General features: G+C 66.2%; 2 protein-coding genes across 2 annotated transcripts in view; one reads left to right on the top strand and one right to left on the bottom strand.

Moving 5' to 3' along the window:
• The first annotated feature begins 2,067 nt into the window (after positions 1 to 2,067).
• The window catches only part of ATP8B2 (ATPase phospholipid transporting 8B2), a 32,777-nt gene continuing 7,923 nt past the window's right edge, over positions 2,068 to 26,921 (top strand). The window contains exons 1-28 of the mRNA XM_074981294.1: positions 2,068 to 2,232; positions 4,822 to 4,889; positions 6,630 to 6,688; positions 7,858 to 7,971; positions 8,209 to 8,307; positions 8,472 to 8,533; positions 8,818 to 8,890; positions 9,562 to 9,632; positions 10,438 to 10,517; positions 11,319 to 11,477; positions 11,556 to 11,644; positions 12,557 to 12,753; positions 15,579 to 15,787; positions 16,289 to 16,332; positions 16,486 to 16,651; positions 16,831 to 17,019; positions 17,373 to 17,488; positions 17,589 to 17,753; positions 17,846 to 17,957; positions 18,171 to 18,276; positions 18,365 to 18,518; positions 18,867 to 19,050; positions 19,163 to 19,386; positions 19,908 to 19,991; positions 20,230 to 20,475; positions 20,735 to 20,873; positions 21,662 to 21,792; positions 22,093 to 22,228. Of these exons, the coding sequence (XP_074837395.1) occupies positions 4,859 to 4,889; positions 6,630 to 6,688; positions 7,858 to 7,971; positions 8,209 to 8,307; positions 8,472 to 8,533; positions 8,818 to 8,890; positions 9,562 to 9,632; positions 10,438 to 10,517; positions 11,319 to 11,477; positions 11,556 to 11,644; positions 12,557 to 12,753; positions 15,579 to 15,787; positions 16,289 to 16,332; positions 16,486 to 16,651; positions 16,831 to 17,019; positions 17,373 to 17,488; positions 17,589 to 17,753; positions 17,846 to 17,957; positions 18,171 to 18,276; positions 18,365 to 18,518; positions 18,867 to 19,050; positions 19,163 to 19,386; positions 19,908 to 19,991; positions 20,230 to 20,475; positions 20,735 to 20,873; positions 21,662 to 21,792; positions 22,093 to 22,228 (3,439 nt within the window). The 5' untranslated portion in view covers positions 2,068 to 2,232; positions 4,822 to 4,858. The remainder of the gene's footprint in view (positions 2,233 to 4,821; positions 4,890 to 6,629; positions 6,689 to 7,857; positions 7,972 to 8,208; positions 8,308 to 8,471; positions 8,534 to 8,817; positions 8,891 to 9,561; positions 9,633 to 10,437; positions 10,518 to 11,318; positions 11,478 to 11,555; positions 11,645 to 12,556; positions 12,754 to 15,578; positions 15,788 to 16,288; positions 16,333 to 16,485; positions 16,652 to 16,830; positions 17,020 to 17,372; positions 17,489 to 17,588; positions 17,754 to 17,845; positions 17,958 to 18,170; positions 18,277 to 18,364; positions 18,519 to 18,866; positions 19,051 to 19,162; positions 19,387 to 19,907; positions 19,992 to 20,229; positions 20,476 to 20,734; positions 20,874 to 21,661; positions 21,793 to 22,092; positions 22,229 to 26,921) is intronic.
• Positions 22,268 to 23,809, bottom strand: LOC142003854 (uncharacterized). The gene is made up of 4 exons (XM_074981181.1): positions 23,791 to 23,809; positions 23,237 to 23,506; positions 22,364 to 23,168; positions 22,268 to 22,289 (listed from the first exon to the last, which is right to left on the bottom strand). The coding sequence occupies exons 1-4, from the start codon at positions 23,807 to 23,809 to the stop codon at positions 22,268 to 22,270; spliced, it is 1,116 nt and encodes a 371-aa protein (XP_074837282.1).

Below are 26,921 nucleotides of genomic sequence, written 5' to 3'. Positions count from 1 at the left end.
TCACACCTGGTATCTGCGCTGTCCCCACCCTGGGCAGGCTCACGGTCCAGCCAGGCAGGGAGCCAGTCAACACAAGGTCAATGTGCCTGGCCCGGCTTTTCCTGGGGTGCCCATGGGCCCCACTAGGAGCTGCTGCTCCTCCTTGCACATGGGCTTGTACACACATGCCAGCTGTGGCATTCCTGGAGCGCCCAGGAATGTGGGCTGTGCCGGGTGGGAGGCAGGAGCCATGGCCTGCATGATGGCCCCTGGCCCTGGGCTGCCTCCTTCCTGGAGCTCGGCTGAACAAGCCATGGGGCACTGGAACAGGAGGCTGGAGCAGGGCTTGCCCAAGCCCCTGCTGGATAGTGCCTATGGGAGCAGAGGGTTCTGGGCAGCAGAATTCTCCTGCTGATAAATTGCTTAGCTGCCACATGAGGTCCCAGAGTCACTGGAGGGGCCTGGCCAGTGGAGTCTGGGCCAGGCTCTGAGCTGGGGTGGTAGTTCCATACGCTGGGCCAGGCCAGGACTAGCCAAGTGTCTGTTTCCAGGGCTGGGGTGTAATTTTCCCAAGCAGTGGGGCTCTCCCTGCAATCCATCAGAGACCTCTGTGAATCCCATCCCTCCTCCTAGCCACCCCCACTTACCCCACCCAGCTCTAGGCTGAAGGCAGCACTGGGAGCGGGGGTAGATAAATAGCTGTTGCTCCTTGGCCTGGGTGGCTGCTGTGCTGTGAGGGATGCTGTAAAGTTCAGGGACAGAGCATGGGAGGAGGGTGCGGCTGGTGGCAGTTACGGGCCAAGCAAGCAGTGCTGAACAGCTGTGTCTGGGTCATGCCCCAGAGCTGCTGCCATCTGCTGAATGTGGCTCTGGGCCCTTGGGGGTGGGCAGCAGGAGAGCACGTCCTGCTGGCCTGACCTGGCACTACAGTGCTGTATGGGGTCAAGCCCAGCAGAGGGTCTCCAAGGGGGACCCAGGCCTGGATCAGGGAGCTGACATTAACCACAAAACACGCCCCGGTATTAGAAGCCAGGCAGTGCAGCATCAGGGTCTCCTATCTCCATGGGCTGCTGAAGTCACCCGGGGCTGCCAGCCTGACACCTCCCCCAGCCTGGCACAGACTGAGCATGGGCCACCCTGCACAGTGCTGCTGGCATGCCAGGAGGGAGGCTGGCAGGAAAGGCTACCCCATGGGCCCAAGGTTGCCAGAGCTGAGGGAGGCCGGGTGGGCTGGCCGGGGGCTCAGCTCTGGGGCTGTAATTCCCCAGGCTAGCACCGGCGAGGCACAGACAGGAGAATGTCATGGTGACAAGGGGGGCGGAGGGGAGGGACAGGATTCCTGGCTCTCATCCAGCTCCACTGCACGTAAAGTAAGGAAGCGCCAAAGCACCCCTTGCCCTTCAGGCTGGTCCCATAGAAGATGCATTCTCAGTGGCACAGAGGGACAAGGTGTGGGAGGGAGCAACAGGGTGCAGCTGAGGAGCCAGGCAGTAAGTCGTGGTCCAGAGGGGAGGCCTGGTGCCAGATGGGCACATAGCAAGCCAGGGAAGGAGCCAGGGGTCTGCTCTGGAGGTGCCAGTACAGGGCCAGCCAGGGAACGACCAGTGGGGGAGGGTTATGGGGGGGCTGGTACCAGGGAAAGCCCAGAGGGGGGGCACAGAGGGGAACTGGTACCAGTGAAGGCCCGGAGGGAGTGCAGGGAGCTGGTACCAGGGAAAGCCTGGAGGGGGGGTGCAGAGGGGGGGCTGGTACCAGGGAAAACCTGGGGGGGCGCAGAGGAGGACAGGGAGCTGGTACCAGGGAAAGCCCGGAGGCGGGGCGCAGAGAGGGGCTGGTACCAGGTATAGCCCAGAAGGGGGCACAGAGGGGGGGCTGGTACGAGGGAAGGCCCGGGGGGGCGCAGAGGGGGACGGGGGGCTGGTACCAGGTGTGGCCCGGAAGGGGGGCGCAGAGGGGGGCTGGTACCAGCCCAGCCCCGGGGGGCTCCAAGCAGGACAGCGGCGCTACCCGGCCGGGCTGCAGGACACCTCCCGCCCCATCCCGTGGCCCGGCGCGCCAGGGGTTAACCCGCCCCCCAACCGGCCTCTTTCATCACTTCCGCCCGGCCCCCGAGCTGCGGCTGCACCTGGGGCCGCGATGGGGCGGTGAGCGGCGGCCCGGCCCGGCCCGGCCCGGGAGGGGCAGCGCTCAGCACCGCCCCCCGCCCCGCCGGGCGCCCGCCGCCAGGACCGAGCGCCGGGGCCGCTCGCCGAGGTGAGGGGCAGCGCGGGGGGCGCCCCGCGGGGCGCTTCGTTCGTGGCGGGCCCGCGGCTGCAGCGCGTTCCGCTGGCGGGTCACCGGGCCGGGAGCGGCGCCGCAGGCCCGCAGCGCACCGCATCCCCGCCGCCGGCTCCGAAAGCCCCCGGGGCCCCGGCCGCCCCCACGCGGGGACTGGGCCCCAGAGGGCGGGCAGCGTCCCGGAGCCCCCCAGTAACCCCTGTTTCGTTCGGGCCGGAGCTCAGGCCGGTGGAGGAGTTGGGGGCCGCCCCCGCCGGGCCCAGCTGGGCCAGACATTACCCCCCCCGGGCCATGTGTTTTAGGTGTGTTCTGCATCCGGCAGCAGCGCTCGGAGCTGCCAGCCCCCCTCCTGCTCGGGGTTCCCTCCTCCTGCCCAGTCCCTTCCCCTACCCCACCCCTCGCAGAAAGCCAGCTCCCCTCCTGCCCAGTCCCCTCCCCTACCCCCCCCGCAGAAAGCCAGCTCCCCTCCTGCCCAGTCCCCTCCCCTACCCCCCCCCGCAGAAAGCCAGCTCCCCTCCTGCCCAGTCCCCTCCCCTACCCCCCCCGCAGAAAGCCAGCTCCCCTCCTGCCCAGTCCCCTCCCCTACCCCCCCCCGCAGAAAGCCAGCTCCCCTCCTGCCCAGTCCCCTCCCCTACCCCCCCCCGCAGAAAGCCAGCTCCCCTCCTGCCCAGTCCCCTCCCCTACCCCCCCCGCAGAAAGCCAGCTCCCCTCCTGCCCAGTCCCCGCTCCTGCCTGGTGTTCCCCTGCCTCCTGCCCGGTCCCCTCCCCCCCAGAAAGCCAGCCCCCACCTTCTGCCTAGTCCCCTCCCCACCCCCGCAGAAAGCCAGCCCCTTGCAGCGGGCTCAGGCCTGGTTATTCTGCAGCTTGTGCCACCCGAGGCCGAAAGGTATCAGGAGCAGGTCCAAGGGCCCTTGGAGAGTCTGTGGCAGAGACCGGTCCGCAATCAGCCTTCTCTGAGGCACTGTGCCGGACGAGTGTCGGGTGCCTGGCCCTGGGAGTTGGGCAGGTTGGGAGGAGCTGCTTGCAGTGGGAATAGCGGGGGGCACAGGGGCACTACTGTTATGAATGCTCCGGGGTTACACGCCGCTACCTGGGTGACATGTCCACCCCCCGGACAATCACTGGGCTGCCCCTTTGCAGGGGACTCCTGGCTGGGGTTCTCTGCTCAGGGTAGCTATCCTGGGGCAATCCCTGCCCCGCAGACCCAGCTGCTCTTGCCAACTGCTCTCCCCTCTGGAATTCCAGAGGCATAGGGAGGGGTGAAGCTGGGGCACTCTCCTCACCCCATTGCCAGGCTCCACGTGCCTCAGGCTCCCTGGCACTCCCAGTTCATTGTGGTCTCTGCACTACGTGTCTGACCCATCCTCCTCCTGCTTCCTGTCACTGCTGCCCTGCTCTCAGGGCTGGGCCTGGTGGCCGCTCTGCCCCAGGCAGGTGCTCGTACAGGGGTCCTGGCTGCATGGTTGTGGCTGCAGCCTCTCCAGGGCTCCTAGCACAGTGCAAGCCACAGAGGGCAGGGCCTTGCTCCAGGTTCTCTGTGCTGAGCTCTGGGTCTCCAGGGCAGCCTCCAGTGAGCTCTCGTCCCCGGCAGGGTGCTCTGCATGGGAGCGCTCAGTGCTGAGGCTACCCCAAGTAGCGTGGCCTGGCAGCCGACTCAGCCAGGCTCTCTGGGTAGCTTGGCAGTGCCTCCCTGCAGAATGTGCCCAGCATGGTCCCAGGCAGGCGCTCTGGGCCCTGCTGCCCACAGAAACTGGACAGGAAATGGCCACGTCTGCAGGCACTGAGGAGGCTCCTGCCTTGCTGGGCCCAGCTGCGATGTCTCAGACTCGTGGGGCCAGCCCTGAGCCACCGTGTGCTTTGGGGCCTGGCCCGTGGCGGGAGGGGTAGGCTGGGAGCACCAGGCCTGGACACAAGGGCCTGCACATTCCCCCGCTCCTAGTCTGGAGCAGGCCAGCTACAAGCAGCTGTCCGGGTGTCAGTGGGCTGGGCTGCCTGTGTCCCAGTGCTTGGGGCGTTCCCCTGGGCGCATGGGAGGAGGCCCAGTGAGCCCGATGTGAGGCGGCTGAGCCCTCCTCTGGGGTCTCAGCCACCCGAGCCCTGGCCTGGAAGGAGCTGCTCAGCCTGGGTCACCCAGATCTGCAGGAGTGTCCCCCAGGAGGAGGGAGGAAACGGGGCAATCAGCTGGCCTGTGGGAAGGAGGCACCTGCAGCCCAAGCTGGGTGCAGAGACAAACTGGGAGGCACCTAGGGACTTCCTAGAGCAAAGGCTGAGGTGAGGGGAAGGCCCACCTGGGGGAGCAGGGGGCTGCAGGTTGGGACTGAGGAGCATCGGCTGAGCCTGGGTGGGGCTGCCTAGGGGTGGCACTGTGGGTTAACACTGAGGAGTCGAGGGTGCACTGTGCCTACCTGTTCCTCCTGGCTCCCCAGTTTGACTGGATCCCAGTAACCCCCAATTCCCACCCAGTTGCAGGGGAGTCACTTTCTGGGCTGCGGCCCTGGAGTTGCAGGGTGGGGAGGGGTCTCTGGCTCTCCTGACATGTAGCTCTCCCCTTCCGCCTCGGTGCAGGGTCTCCCATGGGCCTGACTAGCTGGACCTGGATGCCATGGAGCTGTGTGTAAAGGAGCACCCCCCAGGTGAGGGGTCCGTGGGCAGGGGTGGATTGCAGGCAGAGGGCTGGCCATTCATTGCCGAAATGGCTTCTCTTCTCCTGCCTGCCCATCCTGGGCTGGTGGTTTGGGTTTGGTGTGCCGTGGGACTGAGGGGCAGGGGGGCAGCTTGGGGACACTCACTGGGAGCTCCTGTGCAACCCTTGGGGTGCGTGTCCCACCCCCTCAGTCTCCGGGGGCATGCAGAGTTCGTGGACTCTGCCCTGAAACCAGGGGGGGACTGAGGCTTCTGGAGCAAGGGAGCCGGAGCTGTGATGGCTGGAGGGGTGGGGGGGATTGAGGTTAAGGTTGAGGGGACTCTGGCAGAATGAGGGGGCAGTAGATTGGGTTGGGGGCCCAGCAGAACTGGGGGACTGTGGTTGGAATTTGGGGGACTGGGGAACTGGTGGAGTTGGGGGCTGGGGAGATCAGTAGAGCTGGGGGGCTGCAGCTCAGGTGTGGGGGTTCTGGCAGAGCTGGGGGGCTGCAATGCAGGGCTGGGGGTCCAGTGGAGCTGGAGGATGTGGGGGGTTGTGGGCCCTGGCAGAGCTGGGCGGCTGCAGGTGGGGATTGAGGGGCCCAGAGGAGCTGAGGGATGCAGGGGCTTTGGGGGTCCTGGGGGGGGAGGGGAGGCCCTGGCTGGGCCGGGAGGTGGGCTACAGAGGGGTCAAGGACGCTCCGTCTCGCTCCCGTGGCCGGGCACGTGTCCGCTCGGGCAGGAGGGGTCGTGCAGCGGTTGCCCGGCAACAGCGGCCCGGCCCCATTGGCCGGTGCGTGGCAGTGGGTGGGGCAGGTGGGGGGAGCGGGGGGGTCCGTGGCCGGCCCCCGGGAGATGCCGGAGAAAGGGCCGGGGGCCAGCGGGAGCCGCGCGCCTTGGGGGGGAGGGGCGGGCTCTGCATGGGGGAGTGCCCCAGGTGAGGGGGGTTACAGGGGGTGCCCGAGGCTGGGGGTACCCTAGGTGGGGGGGTGTCTCGGAGGTGCCCAAGGCGGCGGGGGGGGGTCTCTCAGGAGGTGCCCGGGGCTGGGGGTGCCCCAGATGAGGGGGTCGCAGGGGGGTGCCCACGGCAGGGGAGTGGTCACAGGAGGTGCCCCAGGTGGGGGTGGGTGCCCAGGGCAGTGGGGTGCCTGGGGGTGCCCAAGGTGGGGTGGGTCACAGGAGGTGCCCCAGGTGAGGGGGTTGTAGGGGTGCGCATGGCGGAGGGGGGTGCCCCAGGTGAGGGGGTTGCAGGGGATGACCATGGCGGGGGGGGTTGCCACAAGTAGGGAGGTCACAGGGGGTGCCCACAGTGGGGGGTGCTTGTGGTTCTGCACACAGTGGAGGCGGCAGCCACTGGGGCTGAGATTTGGGCTGGGGGGTTGCAGAGCCTAGCTGCCTCTCCTGGGGCTGAGTTCCTGCACACCAGGATGCTGGGGGTCGGAGCACATTGGCCCAGGGCTAGCCCAAGCCTCTGGCTGACCTTGCTGGGCTCATGGGGGGGCCTCCAGCACCCCCCAACCCAGAACTTGCAGTATGGTTGGAGAGGTTATGGGTGGATGCTCCCAGGGCTCTGGGGCAGACAGGGCCCCGCTGCACTGAGAGCGGCTCTGAGTTAGGAGGCCTGGCCCCTGCCCCCAGGCTGGGAGTGAGGGGTTCAGCAGAGCTGCTGTGGGGTGTGGGCCTGGCTGGGGGGCAGCATGGGCCAGGGCTTCAGCGGGCTCGGGCTCACCTGGGTGCTGTCTCTGTTGCAGAGGAAGAAAGGCGGGTGAGGGCCAACGCCCGAGAGTACAATGAGAAGTACCAGTATGCGGTGAGTGCCACTCCTGCAGGGTGTGGGGGGGTGACCCCCCATGTGGCAGAGCCTAGCTAGTGTGCAGAGGGGCAGAGCCACTGGGCACAACTGGGGGGTGGGGGCTAGAGACCCATGGCCCATCTCTGGTGCCAGGCAGCAGGGCTCACCCCCAAGGGCTCTCCCCATCTCACCCTGCATCCCTAGTTCTGCTCTTCTGTTCTGAGCTGAGTCACTGCAGAGGCAGCTCTGGCTCCAGGTGCCCACACTGGGCTGCAGTGGGCAGGGGGCAGCCTGGTAATGTCAGGGTGGGGAGCAGCACTCCCTGGAAGCTGAGCCCTTGGGGAGCCGCCCAGGAGAGAGTCAGGTGCTGCCCAGATGTCAGCAGAGTGCCCCTGGCCGGTGGTGCGTCCCTACTGGGCGCACAGGTTGTTCTGCCTGTGGATGGATGGCTCTTGGGGAGGTGGTTGTGTTGGCAGACTGGGGGGGACTGAGGCTCTAGGTTGCTGCTCTCCTCCTGGTCTGAGCCCTCCGGGGTGGGGGTGGGGAGGTCGGTGCTAAAAATGGGGTTTTGTCCATGAGAAAGTTCTGTTGATTCTCTATTAGTAACAGCGCCAAAGGGGCTGGGCTGGTCCGTCCCAGCTGGGCAGGGCTAGGGTGAGTGGCTGGGCAAAGCTGGACCTGTTCCTTCCTCTCCTGCTGGTGGTGCTCTGGTCCTGGTGCTGGCCCTCCCATTCCCGGCTGCTGGAGGCCCCCCGGTGCATGCATGTGTGGGGCTAATAACCAGCTGATTCTGCTGGTGCAGGGCTGGGAGCTGCTCCCCTTGGCCCCCTCCCTTTTCTGTTGGAGGAGGAGGCTAGGAAAGGTTATATTTAGCTGCTCCCCAGGCCCAGCCTCTTGCTGCTGCTTGAGAGTGTCTGGGTTTGCAAGAGGTGGTGCCCTGCCTGGAGAGCGGGTGTGGGCTGGGGCCATGTGCCAGGGCCAGACCAGAGACGCCCCTACAGAGGGGCAAGCCAAGGCCAAGAGAGGAAACGGCTGTGCCGCAGGCAGCACTGCTGGTCAGAGCTGGGAAGAGAACCCAGGTGTCTTGGGTGCGGGGAACCTAGGAGAGCTGGGCACGGAGATTCTTCAGGGCCCCTGTGGCTGAGGGTGGCCCCTGGTTCCCCTAATTCTGCCCCATCTCTTTCCAGAGTAACTGCATCAAGACCTCCAAGTATAATATCATCACCTTCCTGCCTGTCAACCTCTTTGAGCAGTTCCAGGAAGTGGCCAACACCTATTTCCTCTTTCTCCTCATCCTGCAGGTGGGGCGGGGGCCTGCGGGTGTGGGGACGCTGTCACTCCCTCCTTGGGGCCCTGCGTGCTGGCTGGCGTCGGGGTGGAGGTCCCATGGGGAGGGTAGATGGGCCCCAGTGGGAATCCCAGCCTAGGCTGCAGAGTTGCCTTCTGCATGCACCATCCCCACTTTGTTGGGGGTGCCCTGGGGTCCCTGGGTCAGTGTTGGTGGGGTGTCCTCTGCATCACCCTGCTGTTCTCTCCAGCTGATCCCCCAGATCTCCTCGCTCTCCTGGTTCACCACCATCGTGCCTTTGGTTCTCGTCTTAACCATCACAGCTGTCAAAGATGCCACTGACGACTATGTGAGTGCTCAGCTGCGGGGGGTGCCGGGTCCCTCCTGTCACGGTTGGAGTCGGGGGGCAGCATTCTGGCAAGGGCAGGGCTCCGGCTCTGGGGCTGCACTGGGGCAGGCTGGGGGTGGGTCCTTCCCAGGCTCGCCTGACCCTGCTCTCTGACCCCCATCCAGTTCCGCCACAAGAGTGACAACCAGGTGAACAGTCGCCAATCTCAGGTGCTCATCAATGGCCGGTGAGTGTCCCGCTGCCTGGCTGGGGGGTGCCTGGGGCCGCAGACTGAGTGCAGCAGGTGCGCCAGCTGACTTCCCCCAGCCTCCAGCACAGAAGTGCTGGGCGGGAGGGCTTGGGGGCAGGCTGCCTCCATGAAAGTGGTGGGGTGGGGCACGGCACGCCTTGGAGAAGGGCATGGCTGAGATAACGTTCAGGGGTCGCGAGGCTGGTGCCAGCACGGGCCCCTGCAGCCCGGGGGAGGCTCCTGCTTCCTCGCCCCACAACTCTGTTCTTTGCACCCCACAGCCTCCAGCAGGAGCAGTGGATGAACGTGCGCGTTGGAGACATCATCAAACTGGAGAACAACCAGTTTGTGGCGGTGAGTCCAGCTGTGCGGCCCGGCAGGGTGTGATGGAGTGGGGGGGGTGCATGTGTGAGTCAGGCTGGATGTCTGAGGCAAGCAGCAGCTCCCAGTGGCTAAGGATGACCCTGGGGCTACAACTGGCAGGTAACACCTCTGCCTGAACAAAGAGCAGGGAGGAGCTGAGAGGGGTTTTGAATCGGGGGCGGCAGTTAGAGGCGAGGAAAAGGGAGAGCTGGAAGGCAGCCAGCCTGAGGAGGGGGAAGCTGCACCCCAGAGGGGCACCCCTCGGGGTCTTCTCACCAGGACAGGTTGGAAGGACTGTCTCTGGCTGCTATGCTGTTGCTTCTGTGAGAAACTGGACATCTGTTGCCTAATAAACCTGCTGTTGTACCTGCTGAGTGAGAGTCACTCCTGCCAGCGGACGGGGTGCAGTGCAGGGGGACCCCTGAACCCCATCACACAGGGTGGCCTGTGGGGAGCCCCAAACCCAGAGCTGCCTCCGGGCAAGGGGACGGAGTCATACCCTCCTGGGGCTGCAGCCCAGAAACACACTGGCTCAGCACAGGCTGCTGGGAGAGGCCAGGCCTGCGTCTCCCCAGTGCTTGTCCCTGTGTCTGCAGCAGGAGGCAGGGGAGGGCTCGGGCCTTGGTGGCAGCTCTGTGCCAACCTCTCCTGTCCCCCAACAGGCTGATCTCCTGCTCCTCTGTAGCAGTGAACCACATGGATTGTGCTACGTGGAAACAGCTGAGCTCGATGGGTGAGTGGCCTGCTGGCTGGTGGCCGCCTTCTCGGCGAGTGGTGCGTGGGGTGGTAAGATACTGCAACTGGCGGTCAGGAATGGCAGGGTCTGTGAACCAGGGGCAGGCAGGACTTCAAATCCCTTGTAGCGCCCTGGGGACATCCTGCTGGCTGTCATGGACCCCAGCAGGGGTGCTGGGCCCAGCCACGGATATGCCCCTGGATCCCTGTCTTCCTTCAGGCTGGGCCTCGCAGCCTCAGTGCCCGCAGACTGCGCCTCTGGGCTGCAGCCTCCTGCTTTCCTTGCCTAGCGAGTCTGACTGAGCCGGAGAATGCCCAGGCCAGCCAGGCACCTCCAGCTCTGTCAGGGGAGTTGGGTTCTTTGGCCCAGGCGCCCAGTGTGGGGAGACAGCACCTTGTACACGGAGTGAAGGTTAAGCTGTTGGCCAGCCGGCCTGGCCCGTGTGCCTGCCCCAGCCAGGTTCTGTGGGCTCCATTCCTGCCTCAGTCTGCCCAGCAAGGTGCCAGGGGAGAGCTGCTGGTGTCTCCTGTGAGCCAACCACCTGCAGAGCCCTGGGGGGAGCATCAGCTGCTCCGTCTTGGGAGCTGCTCCCTCCAGGCAGCTGGGTTTTAGCCAGGCCTGTAGCCCGGCCCCCTCGCCGCCCTTGGCCTGGCTGTGGCGAGCGCTGTGAGCCGCTGCCCCGCGCGTCTCTCGCGCCGTTGCTGGTGCTGCAGGCCTCTCGGGCACAGCAGCAGACAGAGCCCAGCTGAGCAGTGTCCCCTTCTGGGCCCTTGCACCAGCCCACGCTGCTTCTGCCTTGCAGAGAGACCAACATGAAAGTGCGCCAGGCCATCCCAGTGACCTCGGAGCTGGGCGACATCACCAAGCTGGCCCAGTTTGACGGTGAGTGCAGGGCTGTGCCTCCGCCCTTCTCATTGCACGCTTGGGGACAGTGGGCTACGACTCCCGCTCGCAGTCACAGGGAGCCATCTGTGCCCCTGGGGACACGCTCCCCAGCCACAGCCACTGCTCACACGAGCCCTGCCTCTCCCCCAGGCAGCAAGCAGTTCTTCCCCACTTTGTACCCCTGAGCGCTGCATCCCCAGCTTCCGGCCCCCCAGTGCGCACTGATCACTGGCTTGGGAGCAGGGCACTGGGCCCTGCTTTGCTCTCAGCTCCACCATTAGCCCTGCCAAAGGGGCTGGTGCTGGAGTCAAGCCAGCGGGGCTGTGGGGTCCCAGCACTCCAGGGACAGGCTCCAGAGGTGTAGGTTAGAGCCTGGACTTAGCTGGGGCAGTGAGTTCCCAGCTCCTGGCCCAGGGCCTGGCTCCAGCAAATGCAGGGCAGAGTCTCTTCCATGGCCATGCCTGTTGCCCTGGGCCTTCCCCTCCACCCCTGGGTGCACCCTTGGGCCCACTGCCAGCCCTGGGCTGGGCCCTCCCCTCCCTCTTGTGCCCCCGGCCCTGCCACTGGGTGCTCCTCCCCACTCCTCGGGTGTCCCTGGCCCTTTCTGCCACCGCTGCATCCCCCCCAGCCTCCTGTCGGCTGCGGCTCTCCCCCACCCAAACTCTGTCCCACCGCGGGCATGGGGCTCCTCCCTGGATCCAGCCCAGCTCTGGTCCTGGTCCCTGCAGCGCCCCCCGCTGGGGGCTGGATCCCAGTGCGTGTGGGCTCAGTAGCAGGCTCCTGGTGCGCTCTCCCCAGGTGAGGTGGTCTGCGAGCCCCCCAACAACAAGCTGGATAAGTTCAGTGGGACCCTGTACTGGAAGGAGAACAAGTACCTGCTGAGCAACCAGAACATGCTGCTGCGTGGCTGCGTGCTGCGCAACTCCGAGTGGTGCTTCGGCCTCGTCGTCTTCGCAGGTGGGGGAGCGGGGCCCTGGCTCAGCTGGGGGGGGCTGGGGGCCCTCAGGGACTCTGCTGACATCCTCCCCCTCCCAGGTCCAGACACCAAGCTGATGCAGAACAGCGGGAGGACGAAGTTCAAGAGGACGAGCATTGACCGGCTGATGAACACGCTGGTGCTCTGGGTATGTGGGGGCAGGGGCGATACCTCGGTGGCTGGCACCCCCCAGCTGCAGCCGGGTGCAGCCCAGACCCTGCTGTGCCCTCTGTCCTGGGACCGGCCGGCAGGCGCTGGGTGCACTGGGCAGGGCTGCCCTCTAGTGGTGCCGAGGTGCCAGCACATGGCCCTCCTGGCAGCGCTTCCAGGCCGGGCCCAATCCTGGGCTGGTGGGTGGGCCCTGCCGCCCGGGCTCCTCACCAGTGCGTGCCTGGCCCCGATCCCATGTGGGGGCATGGCACATCATGTGCTGTCTTCCCCCCACCCTCCCAATGTGTGCCTGGCCCCGATCCCATGTGGGGGCACGGCACACAGAATCACAGGCCTGGAAGGGACCTCAGGAGGTCATCTAGTCCAGCCCCCTGCTTCAAGCAGGATCAACTCCCACTAAGTCATCCCAGCCAGGACTTTGTCCAGCTGGGACTTAAAAACCTCAAGGGATGGAGAATTCACCACCTCTCTAGGTGAAGTAGCTTTTCCTAATATCTAACCTACAGCTCTCCCTCTTCAGCTTCTGACCATTACTGCTTGTTCTGCCACCTGACACCACTGAGAACAGTTTCTCACCCTCCTTTTTAGAGCTCCCCTTCAGGAAGTTGAAGGCTGCTATTAAATCACCTCTAAGTCTTCTCTTCTGTAAACTAAACAAGCCCAAATCCCTCAGCCTCTCCTCATAGGTCTTGTGCTCCAGCCCCTTAATCATCATGTGCTGTCTTCCCCCCACCCTCCCAGTGTGCGGCTGGCCCTGATCCCGCATGGCATCACCTCCCCCCACAGGCACGTGGCTGTACCCAGTCCCAGGCTGGAGGCACCTGGCACCATTGCCCCCAGTGAGCGGCTGGTCCCCCGGGGGCTCTGACCCGTGTCCTCCCTCCGGCAGATCTTCGGGTTCCTGGTGTGCATGGGCGTGATCCTGGCCATCGGCAATGGCATCTGGGAGTACGAGGTGGGCACCTACTTCCAGATCTACCTGCCCTGGGACACGGCGGTGGACAGTGCCTTCTTCTCCGGCTTCCTCTCCTTCTGGTCCTACATCATCATCCTCAACACCGTGGTGCCCATCTCGCTCTATGTCAGGTAGGGCGCTCCCGGGACCGCAGGGCTGCCAGGCTTCTGCTGGGCAGAGTGGCGCGCATGGGGGATGTGATGAGGGGCTCAGTGGAAGTGGGTGCATAGTGTAGGGGGAAACCAATAGTGGGGGAGGGAGGGACAAAATCCCGGTGGAGAGGGGGCACCTGAGTGGGGCTGTCAGGGTGCCTGGGGAGGGGGTGCTGGGCTCTGAGTTCGGGGGGGGTGCGAAGGTGGGGTGCCAGGTTGTGTGTGCCATGAGGGTGCCAGGCTCGGGGGACAAGGAGGGGTGGTGCCAGGCTGTATGTATGGGGGCGTTGCCTGGACAGCGGGTGCTGGGTTGTGGCAGGGGTTCTGGGGAGGGGATGTAGCGGTGTGGGTGGGATGCCAGGTTGTGTGTGCCATGGGGGTGCCAGGCTTTGTGTATGGGTGGGTTGCCTGGACAGCAGGTGCTGGGCTGTGGCAGGGGTTCTGGGGAGGGGATGTAGCGGTATGGGTGGGGTGCCAGGCTCTGTGTGTGGTGGTGTCTGCATGTGAAGGGGTACCAGGCTGGGCGGAAGGGGTACTGACTGGGGGGAGTACTGGGGAGAGGGTGTAATAGGATGGGGTTTCTGGGCACAGCTAGAGAAATCAACCCAGGGTAACTTTGCTTAAAATCGGGGCAACTCACAGCCTCAGGCTGGGATTTCCTTCTCACTGAGGCAAATCCGACCAGCCTCCACAGCCCCACTGGCCAGCCAGAAGCCGCATGCGTAAACCCACAATCTTCTCGGCTGCTCTGCCAGCCCAGCCCAACAACCCCCAATGTCAGGTGAGAGGCTCTTAAGCCTAGTTCACCAAACACCACACAGATTCTTCCAGCTGCCAAAGGGGCCAGCCCCAGACTCCAGTCAATATAGACTTGGATCCCACCCAAATCACCACGCGAAAGCCAGGTCCTTCGATCTAATATCTGAGGGTTTATTAATACCGAAGAAAGAGCAGGGCTGGAGAGAGAATCGTTCAAGCTGTACGTCACATGCATCAGTCACAACTCCTGCTGATTCTTACGAGTCTCTGAAAGCTCATTCCAGGTCTCTCAGATTGTCACTGGAGCATTGTAGCTCCGGCCCACTGGGGTCCACGTGCTGGACATGGTCCCTCGGAGACAGTGAGACAAAAGGTCCAAGATGGCCACTGCTAAATCCGCATCACCCCTCTGAGGGCCGGGCCCCCAGCCCAGACTGGCTGAACTCCTGAGGGCGGCAGAACCAAGAACGGCCCTGCCAGGGCCCATCTGACGGCTTTTCATATGCGGAGGGTAAATTCTCCGTAGGCCTTGGCTCAGCACCTGCCTGGGGCAGGTCACTGGGCTGAGTTCCCATTCAGAGGAGTCCCAGCAGGAAAACCCCCACACCACACAATGGGTGTCCGCCCTGGGGCCTGTGCTCGTCTATTATCCTGGCTGGGATGGAGCCCCACCTCCCACTGTGAACCTCTGCACTGAGGACAACATTTCTCACACAGCTGCAGAGCTAAACATCTGTAACTTTACACACATGGGACACAGACACACAAGTAGCAAACATAGATTCAGGGCGTCATCAGCTTTCATTTGACACCTCACTTGGCCCCCCCAGCGCAATATGTTGGGGCCAATAGCCACAATGAGCATATAAATGGTTTCCAAACCCAATATAAAAGGGAGGGGTGCTGGGGGGAGGGAGAAGGGGTACTGAGGTCAGGGAGAGTGCTGGGGGGTGCCACGCTGCCAGGGGGAGGGGTACCGGGCTGGGGGGCAGTGCTGGGCTGCTGGGGAGAGCGGATGCCAGGCTGGGGGAGGGGGCGTGTCCACCCAGGAAGGGCTGCATTGCTGCTGTCTCCAGGGGAAGAACAAGTCAGTATCCGACCTGGCTGCCCCACGGCGCTGTCTGACCCGCCGCACATGCCCCTTGAGCCTGGCTGCTGCCCCCGCTGCAGGCCGTGCTCTGTGCCCAGAACCCCCACTTTTAATTTCTCTCTCTTTTCGCTTCCCAGCATGGGTCTGTCCCCTTAGCCCCGAGGTAAGAACGGGTCCTGCCTGCCCGCTGGGGGTCCCGGGTGGGGCACCTCTAGTCCACCACTGTCATGCTGGGCCTGTGGCAGCCCCCTCCCCCTCAGACTCCCCTGCCTCTGAGCCCTGTAGCTTGCAGACCATGGCCAGGGCCTCCGCAGGCCTGTGGGGTCTGGCAGGTTGGGCTCTGGGCTGGGAGCCAGAACTCCTGGGTTCTGTCCCTGTGTTGGGGGCTTTGTGGGGGTTAGAGAAGGGGCTGGGAATGAGGACTCCAGGGTTCTCTGCCTGGCTCTGGGAGGCCAGTGGGGGCTGGAGGGGTCAGAGCTGGGGCAGGACTGGGAGCCAGGATTCTGACCTGGCTCCAGCAGGGGAGTGGGGCCTGCTGGGTCAGCAGCAGGGCCAGGAGGCAGTTTTTCTGGGTGGGGAGTGGGGCCTGGTGATGGGATCAGGGCAGCCAGAACACCTGGGCTCTGTTCCCCCCCTTAGGGAGGGAGGTGGGGCCTGCTGGTTAGAGCAGGGGCCTGAGAGCCAGGACTCGGAGTTCTAGCCCCGTCTTGGCGGGGGCGGAGACGGACCGAGTGGGTCGGGGTGGGGTGCTGAGGGCGAGGACTCTCCCCAGCTCCGGGAGGGGAGCCAGGGCTGGTGGGTCGGGGTGGGGCCAGGAGCCAGGCCTCCCGGGTCCCGCCCCAGCCCTGGCTGGGCTCTGGCTGAGCGCGGGCCTGTGCAGCCAGCAGCGGCGCAGTGCTCCGGGGGCGGAGCGGCTCCCCGCCTGGCCGTGCTGACCCCGTCTGCCCACGCGCAGCGTGGAAGTGATCCGCCTCGGCCACAGCTACTTCATCAACTGGGACAAGAAGATGTACTGTGGGCACCGGCAGACGCCGGCTGAGGCCCGCACCACCACTCTGAGCGAGGAGCTGGGCCAGGTGGAGTACATCTTCTCCGACAAGACGGGCACCCTCACCCAGAACATCATGGTCTTCAGCAAGTGCTCGGTGCATGGGCGCAGCTACGGTGAGTGGCAGCAGCTGGGCGTCGGCTCTCCCTGTGCCCAGGTTGGTGGGCGGACAAGGGGATGCCAGGCAGCAGCTCCAGGGGAGTGGCCAGAGGGGCTGCCCTGGTGCCACCCACCGTGCCGGTCCGGGGTGGGCCCGTGACAGCAGCTGTGTCCAGGGGAGAGTAGGGGGCTCCCAGCAAGGCCAGGCAGGGGAGTGCCAAGGGCAGTGCAGCTCCACTTCCGGAACGTGGAGCCAGCAGGGTCTGGCTTGCCCCCAGCAGCCCCTCCCACCCTACCCTGCCCAGCTTGGGCTGGGGTCCCCCCTCCTGCTGTGCCCCGCCCAAGGTCCCCCCCCGCCCAGCGTGGGCTGGGGTCCCCCCTCCTGCTGTGCCCCGCTCAGGATCCCCCACCCCGTCCCGCCCGGGATCCCCAACCCTGCTTCTCACCACCTGGCCTGGGGTCCCTACACCAACCCGCAGGCTGGTCCCCACCTTATCCCTTGTGCTCTGTGTTTGCAGGTGACGTGATGGATGTGCTGGGGCCCAAGGCGGAGCTGGGGGAGGTAGGAGTGGCCCCTGGGAGGAGGGGTCTCTTCCTTTTGGGGGGAGTCCTGCCCTCCCTGCCTCTCCACCTCGGGTGGGGGCAGACTCTGGGGTGCCCCATCCCTGGTGGGGGAGGGGCAGGTTTGGACCCAGGTAACTCTCCTCCTTCCTAGAGGACAGAGCCAGTCGACTTCTCCTTCAACCCGCTGGCTGACCGGCGGTTCCGGTTCTGGGACGCCAGCCTGCTGCAGGCGGTGCAGCTGGGCGACCCCCATGTCCACGAGTTCTTCCGCCTGCTCGCGCTCTGCCACACCGTCATGTCCGAGGAGAAGAGCGAAGGTGGGGGCTGGAGTCGTTTCCTTCCGAGGAGGCTCCGGGGCGCTGGGGGCTTGGCCCACCCTCCCTTGGGGGCTGGGGGAGGTGACACACCCCCCTGGGGGGCCCATGGCTTGTGTCCCCTCAGGGTGCAGGGGAGCTCGGCCCCTCGCCCTGCCTGACCCTGCCTGCCATGCCCCCAGGGGAGCTGTACTACAAGGCGCAGTCCCCGGACGAGGGGGCTCTGGTCACAGCCGCCAGGAACTTCAGCTTCGTCTTCCGCTCGCGCACCCCCAAGACGATCACGGTGCAGGAGCTGGGCCGGGCCGTCACCTACCAGCTGCTGGCCATCCTGGACTTCAATAATGTCCGCAGACGCATGTCCGTCATCGGTGAGGGGGTGGGGCCTGCGGGGCAGTGCCTCGGGGTTCTGTGGGGGAGTCATTCAGGTCCTGGCAGGGAGGGGAGTTGGGCAGACTTAAGGCAGCTGGTACTCAAGGCCCTGCTGCCCCTTGCCTGCCAGCCGCACAGGCGGGGTGTCCAGTCTCCTGAGGAGCAGGGTGGGGTGCTCCCTCCCCCAGGGAACATGGGGGGGCTTGTCCAGGTGGTGCCCCCCAGTGATGCTCCACTCTCTTGGCCGCCTGCCCATGGAGAGAGCATGAGGGCCGGGGTGGGCTGGGCTTGGGGATGGCACCCCAGGCTGCTCCTGTTCCCCACAGCCCAGCAGTTTCTCATCCCCCTGCAGTGCGGAGCCCCGAGGGCCGGATCCGCCTGTACTGCAAAGGGGCCGACACCATCCTGCTGGAGCGGCTGCACCCCGCCCACCTCGAGCTGCTGAACGTCACCACCGACCATCTGAACGTGAGTGGGGCCCTCCGGGGGTCGCAGGGCAGCCTCTAGTCGACCCAGCGGCTTCTCCCAGGGCTGGCTGCTGGGGAGCTGACCTGGCTCTGCCCCACAGGAGTACGCTGGCGAGGGGCTGCGGACGCTGGTCTTAGCCTACAAGGACCTGGAGGAAGGCTACTACGAGGGCTGGGCCCAGCAGCTGCTGCGAGCTAGCACCGCCCCTGAGGGCCGGGAGGACCAGCTGGCCCGCCTGTACGAGGAAGTGGAGCGGGACATGATGGTAGGTAGGCCGGGATGCTGCCCAGGGACAGGCCAGGGCCATGGCACACCTGGCGGTGCAGTCACTGCCCTGTGGCTCTTTTCTCTGCCCAGCTGCTGGGGGCCACTGCCATTGAGGACAAACTGCAGCAGGGGGTCCCCGAAACCATTGCCATCCTCACGCTGGCCAATATCAAGATCTGGGTGCTGACTGGGGACAAGCAAGGTGAGGTGGGCAGAGGGCGTGGTGCTGGGCTGGCACTGCCTGTTTCTGCTCCCCAGGTGGGGCTGGAAACCCTGCAAGGCTCCGGTGCCCGCGAGGTGCGGGGGAGGGGTGATCCAGGTTGGGGGAGCTGCTCCCCTGTGGTTTGTTGGGGGGCTCCCTGGGGGGCAGCACGTGGGCGCAAGCTCCCCCCTCAGCCCTCACCTCCACCCCCAGAAACTGCCGTGAACATTGGCTACTCCTGCAAGATGCTGACAGATGACGTGACGGAGGTGTTCATCGTGACGGGCCGCACTGTGCTGGAGGTGCGCGAGGAGCTCAGGTGAGGTTGGGCAGGGCCACGGGCAGGGAATTTGCCCCTCCAGGCCCTGCGCTGCCGGGAACCCACCTCACCTGTCTCCTCCTCCCAGGAGAGCCCGGGACAAGATGGTGGACTCGTCACGCTCCATGGGCAACGGCTTCTGCCAGGAGAAGCTCCCCTCTTCCTCCTCCACCTCCAGGCTCCCCTCCGTGCTTGAGGCCATTGCGGGCGAGTATGCCCTGGTCATCAACGGGCACAGCCTGGTAAGAGCACAGGCATGCGCCCGCTGGGCAGGGACGGGCTGGTATGCCCCTCTTCCTCCCGCTCCGCGATGCTCCTGCCAGTCCCTGCACCAGCTCCGTGGTGCCCCATCCTCCCGGTATTCCCCTTTTCCTCCCGCTCCGCGATGCTCCTGCCAGTCCCTGCACCAGCTCCGTGGTGCCCCATCCTCCCGACTGGCAGCCCCTGCTGTTCCAGGCCGCAGACCCTCCTCCTTCTCTGGTGCCCCTGAGCGAGCAGCACCTTGCCCTAGCCCTGGGCAGCCAAGCTCTCCTGTGGGCCAGGCGCAGGCCTTGGGGACGCTGCCCCGGCTGAGCCGTCCCATCCCGCAGGCCCACGCGCTGGAGGCTGACATGGAGCGGGAGTTCCTGGAGACGGCCTGCGCCTGCAAGGCGGTGATCTGCTGCCGCGTGACGCCCCTGCAGAAGGCCCAGGTGGTGGAGCTGGTGAAGAAGTACAAGAAGGCCGTGACGCTGGCCATCGGGGACGGCGCCAATGACGTCAGCATGATCAAGAGTGAGCGGGGGGGCAGGCTGGACGCACCTCCCCTCATGGGGTGCTGTGTGGGGCTGGGCGCTGTCCGCTGCCTCAGAGCTCCCTGCTGACCCGTACGTCCCTCCCCCCACAGCTGCCCACATTGGCGTAGGCATCAGCGGGCAGGAGGGCATCCAAGCTGTGCTGGCCTCCGACTACTCCTTCTCCCAGTTCAAGTTCCTGCAGCGCCTCCTGCTGGTGCATGGCCGCTGGTCCTACCTGCGCATGTGCAAGTTCCTCTGCTACTTCTTCTACAAGAACTTCGCCTTCACCATGGTCCACTTCTGGTTTGGCTTCTTCTGCGGCTTCTCGGCCCAGGTGCGGTGCCAGGCCGCCAGGGCCCTGCCGTGCGGGTGCGGGGGAGGGAGGGTTCTCAGCTCCAGGCAAATCTAACCCCCGTATTTAACCAGTTTCCGCGTGGGGCAGCATGTGACGGGCTGGGGCACAGACACCCAACTGGCATTACCAGCTGTGCCCGCTGAGCAGGCTGGAGAGCTGGCATCCCAGGGCAGCCCAGCACCAGCCTGGAGGAGGCCAGAGGAAGCCCAGGTGGGGCAGGCTGGAGAGCTGGCATCCCGGGGCAGCCCAGCACCAGCCTGGAGGAGGCTGGAGGAAGCCCAGGTGGGGCAGGCTGGTGCTTTCAGACTGACAGGCCTAAGGTGAGCTCCCTTCTGGCCACCCTGCCTGGGGCTGGTGCCTCACTGGGGCAGACTGGTCATCAGGTCGTTCAGCACTGGGGATGGTCGGGTGGGGGCAGAGCTGGGGGGAGTGTGTGTCTCTGCAAGACAGGAATGTGGGGTGGGGGCGTTTGTCCTGCCTTGACACCCCTCTCTTGGCAGACGGTCTATGACCAGTACTTCATCACCCTGTACAACATCGTCTATACCTCGCTGCCGGTGCTCGCCATGGGGGTGTTCGACCAGGTAGGTGGGGCTGGGGCAGAGGGCAAGTTTGCCTCTGCTGGGCAGGGGGGCAGGGTCAGCCGTCCTTGGTGCTCATGGAGCCTTGGGAGGGCGGCAGGTGTGGATCCAGGCTCGGTTGCAGCAGCGTGAAGCTGGCTCGGGGTCCCCCCGTCTCTGGGGTGCTAGGCACTGCCAGGCCCCAGCCTGGCCCGGTGGCGTCAGGGCTGCTGGCTCATGTGCCTCGATGCTCCGGCCCCAGGACGTGACAGAGCAGCGCAGCCTGGAGTACCCTAAGCTTTACGAGCCTGGCCAGCTCAACCTGCTCTTCAACAAGCGGGAGTTCTTCATCTGCATCGCCCAGGGCATCTACACCTCCGTGCTCCTGTTCTTCATCCCCTACGGCGTCTTTGCTGATGCCACCCGCACCGACGGTGCCCAGCTGGCTGACTACCAGTCCTTCGCCGTCACCGTGGCCACCTCCCTGGTGATTGTGGTCAGTGTGCAGGTGAGTTGCCCTGGCTCAGGTCCTGATGCGGTGTGTTTGGGGACTGGTGTGTGGACCTGCGCCGGCCAGGGGGGAGGCTGCCTGGCCTCTTTTCAGCCCTGGCCTGGCCCACTGGGGGTCAGTTAGCCAGGACTTCAGCTGCTGAACCTGCTCTGGGCTCCACCCCAGAGGTGGCCGTGTCTCAGCGAGCGGTGGGGAGCTGAGGGCACTGTCCATGGCTCTCCCTGAGGCTGGCCCCTGAGTTTCTGTCCTCCCTCAGATCGGGCTGGACACGGGGTTCTGGACGGCCATCAACCACTTCTTCATCTGGGGCAGCCTGGCCGCGTACTTCGCCATCCTCTTTGCCATGCATAGTGACGGCCTCTTCCAGATGTTCCCCAACCAGTTCCGCTTCATGGGTGAGTCTGGAGCTGCCTGGGGCTGGGCTGGCACTGCTGGGCCCTGTCCTGGAGTTGGGGGTCCCCAGGCCCGGCCCTGCCCCCCATCTGCAAGCAGCAGTGACTTGTTCACCAGGCGGCAGGGACACAGCGTAGAACTGACTGGTCAGCACAGGAACCAGAAGCCCCAGTACCATCCATCCTGGGGAGAGGGGCCCAGAGGGGTCCCCGAGCCGGGCCCTGGCCCCCTTCCTCCTTCTCCAGGCACACCAGGCTGCCCCACTCTAGAGCCCAGTTCTAGTTCCAACCAGCCAGGCCCCTCCTCCCGCCTTAGTCCTGTTTAGGGGGGTTGGGAGTTGTCTCGTGGTGGCAAAGTCAGGACCTTCTTTGCTGATGTGTGAGAAACTGTCACCCTGAAACTGCTCTTGGCAATGTGCATTGATCCTGTCCAGGGAAGCTGAGGCACCCGCTTGGTGTTTCTGCAGGGCATCAGGAAACGCATGCAGCCCAACTAGGGGAATAAGCCCCCACTTGGTCCCAGGTCCCTGCCAATCTGATGGGGAGAATTCCCTCCTGACCCCCCAGGGGCTCTTTGAATGCAGATTTTGGGGGGAGCAGTGCGTGGTTGTTGGGGGGGCCCCTCCTCCCACAAGCAGGGTGCTCTGTGAACTCCCTTCCAGGGCGGGGCCCAGCATAGACCCATTTCAGCCTCCTCCTTCTGCTGTCGCCTCTCTGCCTCCCGAAGTGGGGCAGCCTCCCACCTCCCCAGGCCCAGCCTGGCTCTCAGGTCTCTCCCCTCCCCTGCCCAGGGAATGCCCAGAACACGCTGGCCCAGCCTACGGTCTGGCTCACCATCACACTCACCACCGTGGTCTGCATCGTGCCTGTTGTGGCCTTCCGATTCCTCAAGCTGGACCTAAAGCCTGAGCTCTCGGACACGGTGAGCATGTGCGGCCGAGCAGGGCCCTGCGTCTCCCCACTGTGCCCCTCTGCCCAGGCCCAGGGAAGCCCTGGCATGGAGCACCAGGACCCAGGGTTGGGGTGGGGCGCTCTGGCGCTCCTGTGCCCCAGTGATTTCATGGTGGGATGGGGGCTGCCCCCTTCTGGAACATCTCACCCTCTTTGGCCCCTGCTTCTTGGGGGCGAGGGGGGGTGGTGGGCCAGCCCCTGCTCCCCGCGGCTGGGCCCTTGGCCTCCCTGCCTGCACCGTCTCCCAGGAGGCTCCTCCCTCCCCCTGCAGGTGCGCTACACCCAGCTGGTGCGGAAGAAGCAGAGGGCACAGCACCGGTGCATGCGGCGGGTAGGCCGGGTGGGCTCGCGGCGCTCCGGCTACGCCTTCTCCCACCAGGAGGGCTTCGGCGAGCTCATCATGTCAGGCAAGAACATGCGGCTCAGCTCCTTGGCGCTCTCCAGCTTCACTGCCCGCTCCAGCTCCAGCTGGATTGAGACCCTGCGCAAGAAGAAGGGGGGAGACAGCAGCGCCAGCAGCCCCAGCGGGGGGGGCGACAAGCCGCTCAAGGGCTGAGGCTGGGGCCTGGAGTCTCATCCCCGGACCGCCGTCAGCGCCTCCTGCTGTGCATGCTGCAGCCCGCAGCTGCTTGCTGCCGACGCCGCGTGGCTGGGGGCATCCCGCACGTGCCAAGGGGTGGGGGCACCGGCAGGCTCTCCAGGTGCTGAGCTTGGAGGCAGAGTTGGATCGCAAGTGACCACGTAACCAAAAAGCCCCGAGGGCTGGACATGCGCCCTGGGTGTCGCGCCCCCTTCGGAGCCTGCGGGCAGGGGCACCTCCGGAGCCTTTACCCAGCCGGGCTCCAGCGTGTACAGCTACCTGAGTCCCACACAAATGTAATGTGCCGGCGCCCCAGGGAGGGGGGCCCAGCCCACTGCCACGTGTCTTTTTATAGATCTGGTGAACGCAAACAGTGGCAGCAGCCTCTGGGCCCCCCGCCTGCCCCCATTTACAACGTGCCTCCTGCCCTGCTGCGCTGGTGCTGGCTGTGTTGGGAGGAGCCGGCTGGGCGGGGCCTGGAGCAGAGCTGGGGCGCAGAGATACTCTCCCTATGCCAGCAGCTTTGGGGCAGCCTAGCTGCACTGCCCCAGGGCTGAGGGTGCTGCCTCCGTGGGCCCCTCGTGCCTGGTCCACAGCTAGCTGGCGGAGGGGCCTGTGGAGGGGAGCGGTGCCCTTTGTGCGGGGTCCTGCCCGCTCTGGGGCAGGGCAGGAGCTGGAGCAAGGCCCTGGCAGGTTGTTTACTTTTCTACACGTGGCTGGGCAGAGACACCGCCCCCCCGCCCCCGTGAGCTGCAGCCAGTCAGTGCCTGCCCACGGCTGTGTGCTGCAGCCAGTCAGTGCCTGCCCACGGCTGTGTGCTGCAGCCAGTCAGTGCCTGCCCACGGCTGCTGGGAGCTGGGGTATGAATGGGGCCTGACGGAGCAGAGCCAGGGTGCGAAGGGCTGGGAAGTGCCCTGGGTCAGACCTGAGCTGTGTTCTAGGGGGCCCCCCAGCTTGGGGTTCCTGACTGGGCTGCTGGTCCTCCCTCCCTGCCCCAGCCGGTGGTGCTGGGCTGTGTCTGCATGTGCCTCCCTGCGGGGCTGGGAGCGAGTGCAGCGGAGGGATTCGAAAGGGGAACCAGCCCCTTGCTCCTGCCCGCCAGCGGCTTAGGCAAGGCCAGAGGGTCCCGGGGTCAGCATTGCTGACAGGCTCTTGAGATTCACTCCCACACCAGGAGCCTTTCACAATCGTTGGGGGTGCTGGGCCCTGTTTCCCTTCCCCTTGGTGCTGGGAACAGGCAGGGTCCTGGGGGAAGGGCAGGACACAACCTCCTGAGCCTCCTTGGTGCTTTCCAATGGCTCTACCCTTCCCATCCCTGCCTCTTGGCTGCCCCTTGTGCAACCCAGGCAGGTGCATGGCCCTGCTGGTGCACATGTAGTGGGAGCTCACCCCTGCATGCTTGCAACATGTTCCTTCGGTCCTTGGCGAACCCCTGCCCCCCAGTTCCTCTGCTTGGGGTGCCACGGCCCTGCTGCTGGGGAGTGAGTGGCTCTGGCTCCCCTGGCACAGCCCTGGCTGGCCATGCTGAGGGTTGGTGCTCAAGGCCCAGTGAGGAGCTGTGTGTCTCGGGCCCCAGGGCTGCTGCTGCACTGTGGGAGTTGGCTCAGCTGCCAGGATGGGGTGTGTCCAGCTGTTGGCAGAAGGGTGAAAAAGTCCCTTACTGCTTCTGGACAGCCCTGCGGGGGGGTGCACAACAGGCCCAGGCCAATTCCCCCCCCCCCCGCCTGGGCTGTCCAGGTGTTCAAATACCTGGGGGGGGAGGATCCAGTGGCCTGGCCTGGCCTGCGTTTGAAGCTGTGGGCAGTGTGGGGGTGGGGGTGTCTGTTTCAGCCATTTCCCGCCCCCCCCCCCAAAGGGTTACGGCTCCTGGCCGTGGGGTGCAGGGGGTGAGGGCAAAGCTCTGTTTGCTCAACAAAGGGCCTGTGCGCTTAGAGGGGGGAAGGGGGCTGCGGGAGCCAGGACGCCTGGGTTCCATCCCTGGCTGTGCCATTGCATTGATTCCCCCCAGCCGGCTCTGTACCTCAGTTTCCCTCTGACGTGCAAGAGTCCAGGGCTGGGGTGGGCTGGCTCCTGGCACGTGGAGGGGCCTGGGTGTGTTAAGCCATTCGGGGGAGGGGCCTGGCTGGGGGAGGGGTGCGGCCCCGGGGTCTGACTTTTAAACCAAAGAGGAACTGGCTGTGGGGAACGGCCTGTGGCGCAGGTTGCGGTGTCCTGTTTTGGGTGGTTGTGCTGGCGGCGCGGCGAGGGGAGCCGGGCCGGGCCGGCCGGAGGCTCTATAATTTATTGCGCGTTTCTGTACCGCAGAATTCTCACTTATGGGCACAGCCGGGGCAGCCCCGTAGCCTTTTATAAAAGTCTCTTTCGGAGCTGTGCTGCGGCCTCTGCTTTCGCGGGGGGAGGTGCGCGCCCCGCCCCCCCGTGGCACACCCCCGCCGTGTGGGGTGGGTGGTGCCGGCCCCTGTGCACGCCGGGCTCTGCGGCGCGAGGCTGCTCGCGTGGGTGTGGCGGGGCGGCCGACGCTGGCTCGGGAAAAGCCCGGCTCCCCGCGCGCACCGGCTGGGAGGGAGCAGGGGCCCGTTCGCACTGCGGGCAGCGCGTGTGCTGGCGAGGGGCCCTGAGGCAGTCGAGCGCTCGGCTCGGAGCGTTACCCAGGGCCTCGGCGGGGCCCTGCCTGCAGCCTGGCGCGGGCGTCGGGGCCGCGTGGCCCTCGGAGGTTTCCCGGGAGCAGCTGAGAACCAGCCCTGGGCCCTCCGCCGAGGGGCACTGGCCAGTCCCCGCTCCTTGCGCCCTACCCCGGCGGCGCCCGGGCCCGAGGGACCAGCCACGTTCCCGCTCAAAACACCCGCGAGAGCCGCTGCGCCGGCCTGGGAGGGCGGGAGTGCGAAAAGGAACAGACTCCACCCGTCACGCGTGGGGCGGGCCCGGGCAGCCGCGCAGCCCCACACCTCAGCGGTTCGCTCGGAAGAGTCAAAGCCTCCCTGGGGCCTGGCCAGCGCTGCACGGTGGGGGTCGCCCTGCCCCTGGCCACTCGCTGTGCGCACGCAGCGGCGCTGGCCTGGCCTGGCCTGGCTCGGCTCGGCTGCCCTCCCCTCCCCTCCCGCCCAGACCCGCTGCAGCTGATCGAGCCCCTCGCTCAGCGTGGCCTGGCCCAGGCGCCCGGGTCGCCGGCGCGGGATTTCTCAGGACTTCTGGACAGCCCCCGGCCGGGCCGGTCTCGCTGAAGGTGGGGGCGCTCGGGGGGTTCCACCTTTCCCTGCAGCCCGGCCCCTTGCTGGGCTTCGTGGGGTGCCTCGTGTCACGTCCCTGCCCTTGGGGGTTCTGCCCGAGGCACGACCCAGGCTCGCCGCTGCGGGGCGGGTTAAGGGGGGCCGGGCTGACTAGCCACTGGGGGGCTCTGGCTCTACTGGCCCCTTCTCCCGCTGCTGCATGGGCCCAGGCTGCTGGAGCGGGGCCCCTCTGCTGCAAACCGGGAGCCCCAGCGGGAGCGGGACAGGGAATCCCTCGCTTTGACTGGGGGGCCGGCTGGGCCCCTGCCTGCAGGACGGAACCCGCTGCCCCGACCTGGCACAGCTGCGTCCCCCGCCGTGCCCAAGGGCTGCGCTGGCTCCCGGGTACCCCCTTTCCCCAGCGCTGGTCTGGTGGGGCCGGGCAGGGCCCAAGGCCGCGTGGGGAGAGCAGCGGGGAGTCCTGGACCCACCGACAGGCTGCCCCACTGTGGGCACCTCAGTCCGGCCTAGCAGCTCCGAGGCGGGCTGCCAGGAGAGGACCCAGGAGTCCGGGCCCCGGCCCTTGCCAGAGCTCAGCCTGCCCGGCGGGCGCAGGTGCCCCTCCCTCCCGTTGCTCAATCGGCCCTTACACAATCGCAGACGCCCCCCGCCCGCCACGTGCCGCGGAAGCCGGCGGGGCGGGGCGGGGCGGGGTGGCCGGTGTGCAGCTCCGCGGGCGCAGGAGCATGTGGGCGCTGCGAGCCGCCGGGCTGCTCTGCCTGCTGCTGGCGGCCGGGGAGGGGCCCTGCCCGCGGCCAGGTGGGTGCGGCGCGAGGCCGGTACTTAGAGGGGGAGGGAGCCCGGACTCCTGGGTTCTTTCCGCGGCTTGGCGGAAGGGTGGGCAGGACCCCGGAGCTCTCGCCCAGGCTGGGGCCGGGAGCGGGGGCTGCCTGACGCCTGGGTTCTCTGCGCGGTTCCGGGAGGGGAGGGGGAAGCAGTACGGGGGGGCGGTGCCGGACTCCTGGGTTCTCCCCGTAGCTTTAGGAGGGAAGCAGGGGGCTGCTGGGCGCCGGGACTCCTCGGCTGTGGGGCAGGGGTGCAGGACCCCGGGTCTGGCCCTGGGAGGGGAGTGTGGCCTGGCGGTTAGAGCAGGGGCGGGCGCCGGGACTCCTGGGTTCTGTCTCGCTCCCAGGGCCGGTGACTGGCTGTGCGTGTTCTGAGTCTGAGCCGAGGGGCTGCGGTTTATTGACTCCTGGTTCCCCCCGACCGCCCCCACTGTGTCGGGGGCGCTGTCCCGCAGGCCCGGAAACCCCG

This window comes from Carettochelys insculpta, chromosome 30 (assembly GCF_033958435.1).
Source record: "Carettochelys insculpta isolate YL-2023 chromosome 30, ASM3395843v1, whole genome shotgun sequence".
In the NCBI taxonomy this organism is placed as follows: domain Eukaryota; kingdom Metazoa; phylum Chordata; order Testudines; family Carettochelyidae; genus Carettochelys; species Carettochelys insculpta.
The sequence above is the reverse complement of the archived record's forward strand: the minus strand, read 5'-3'. Positions and strand labels throughout refer to the sequence as shown.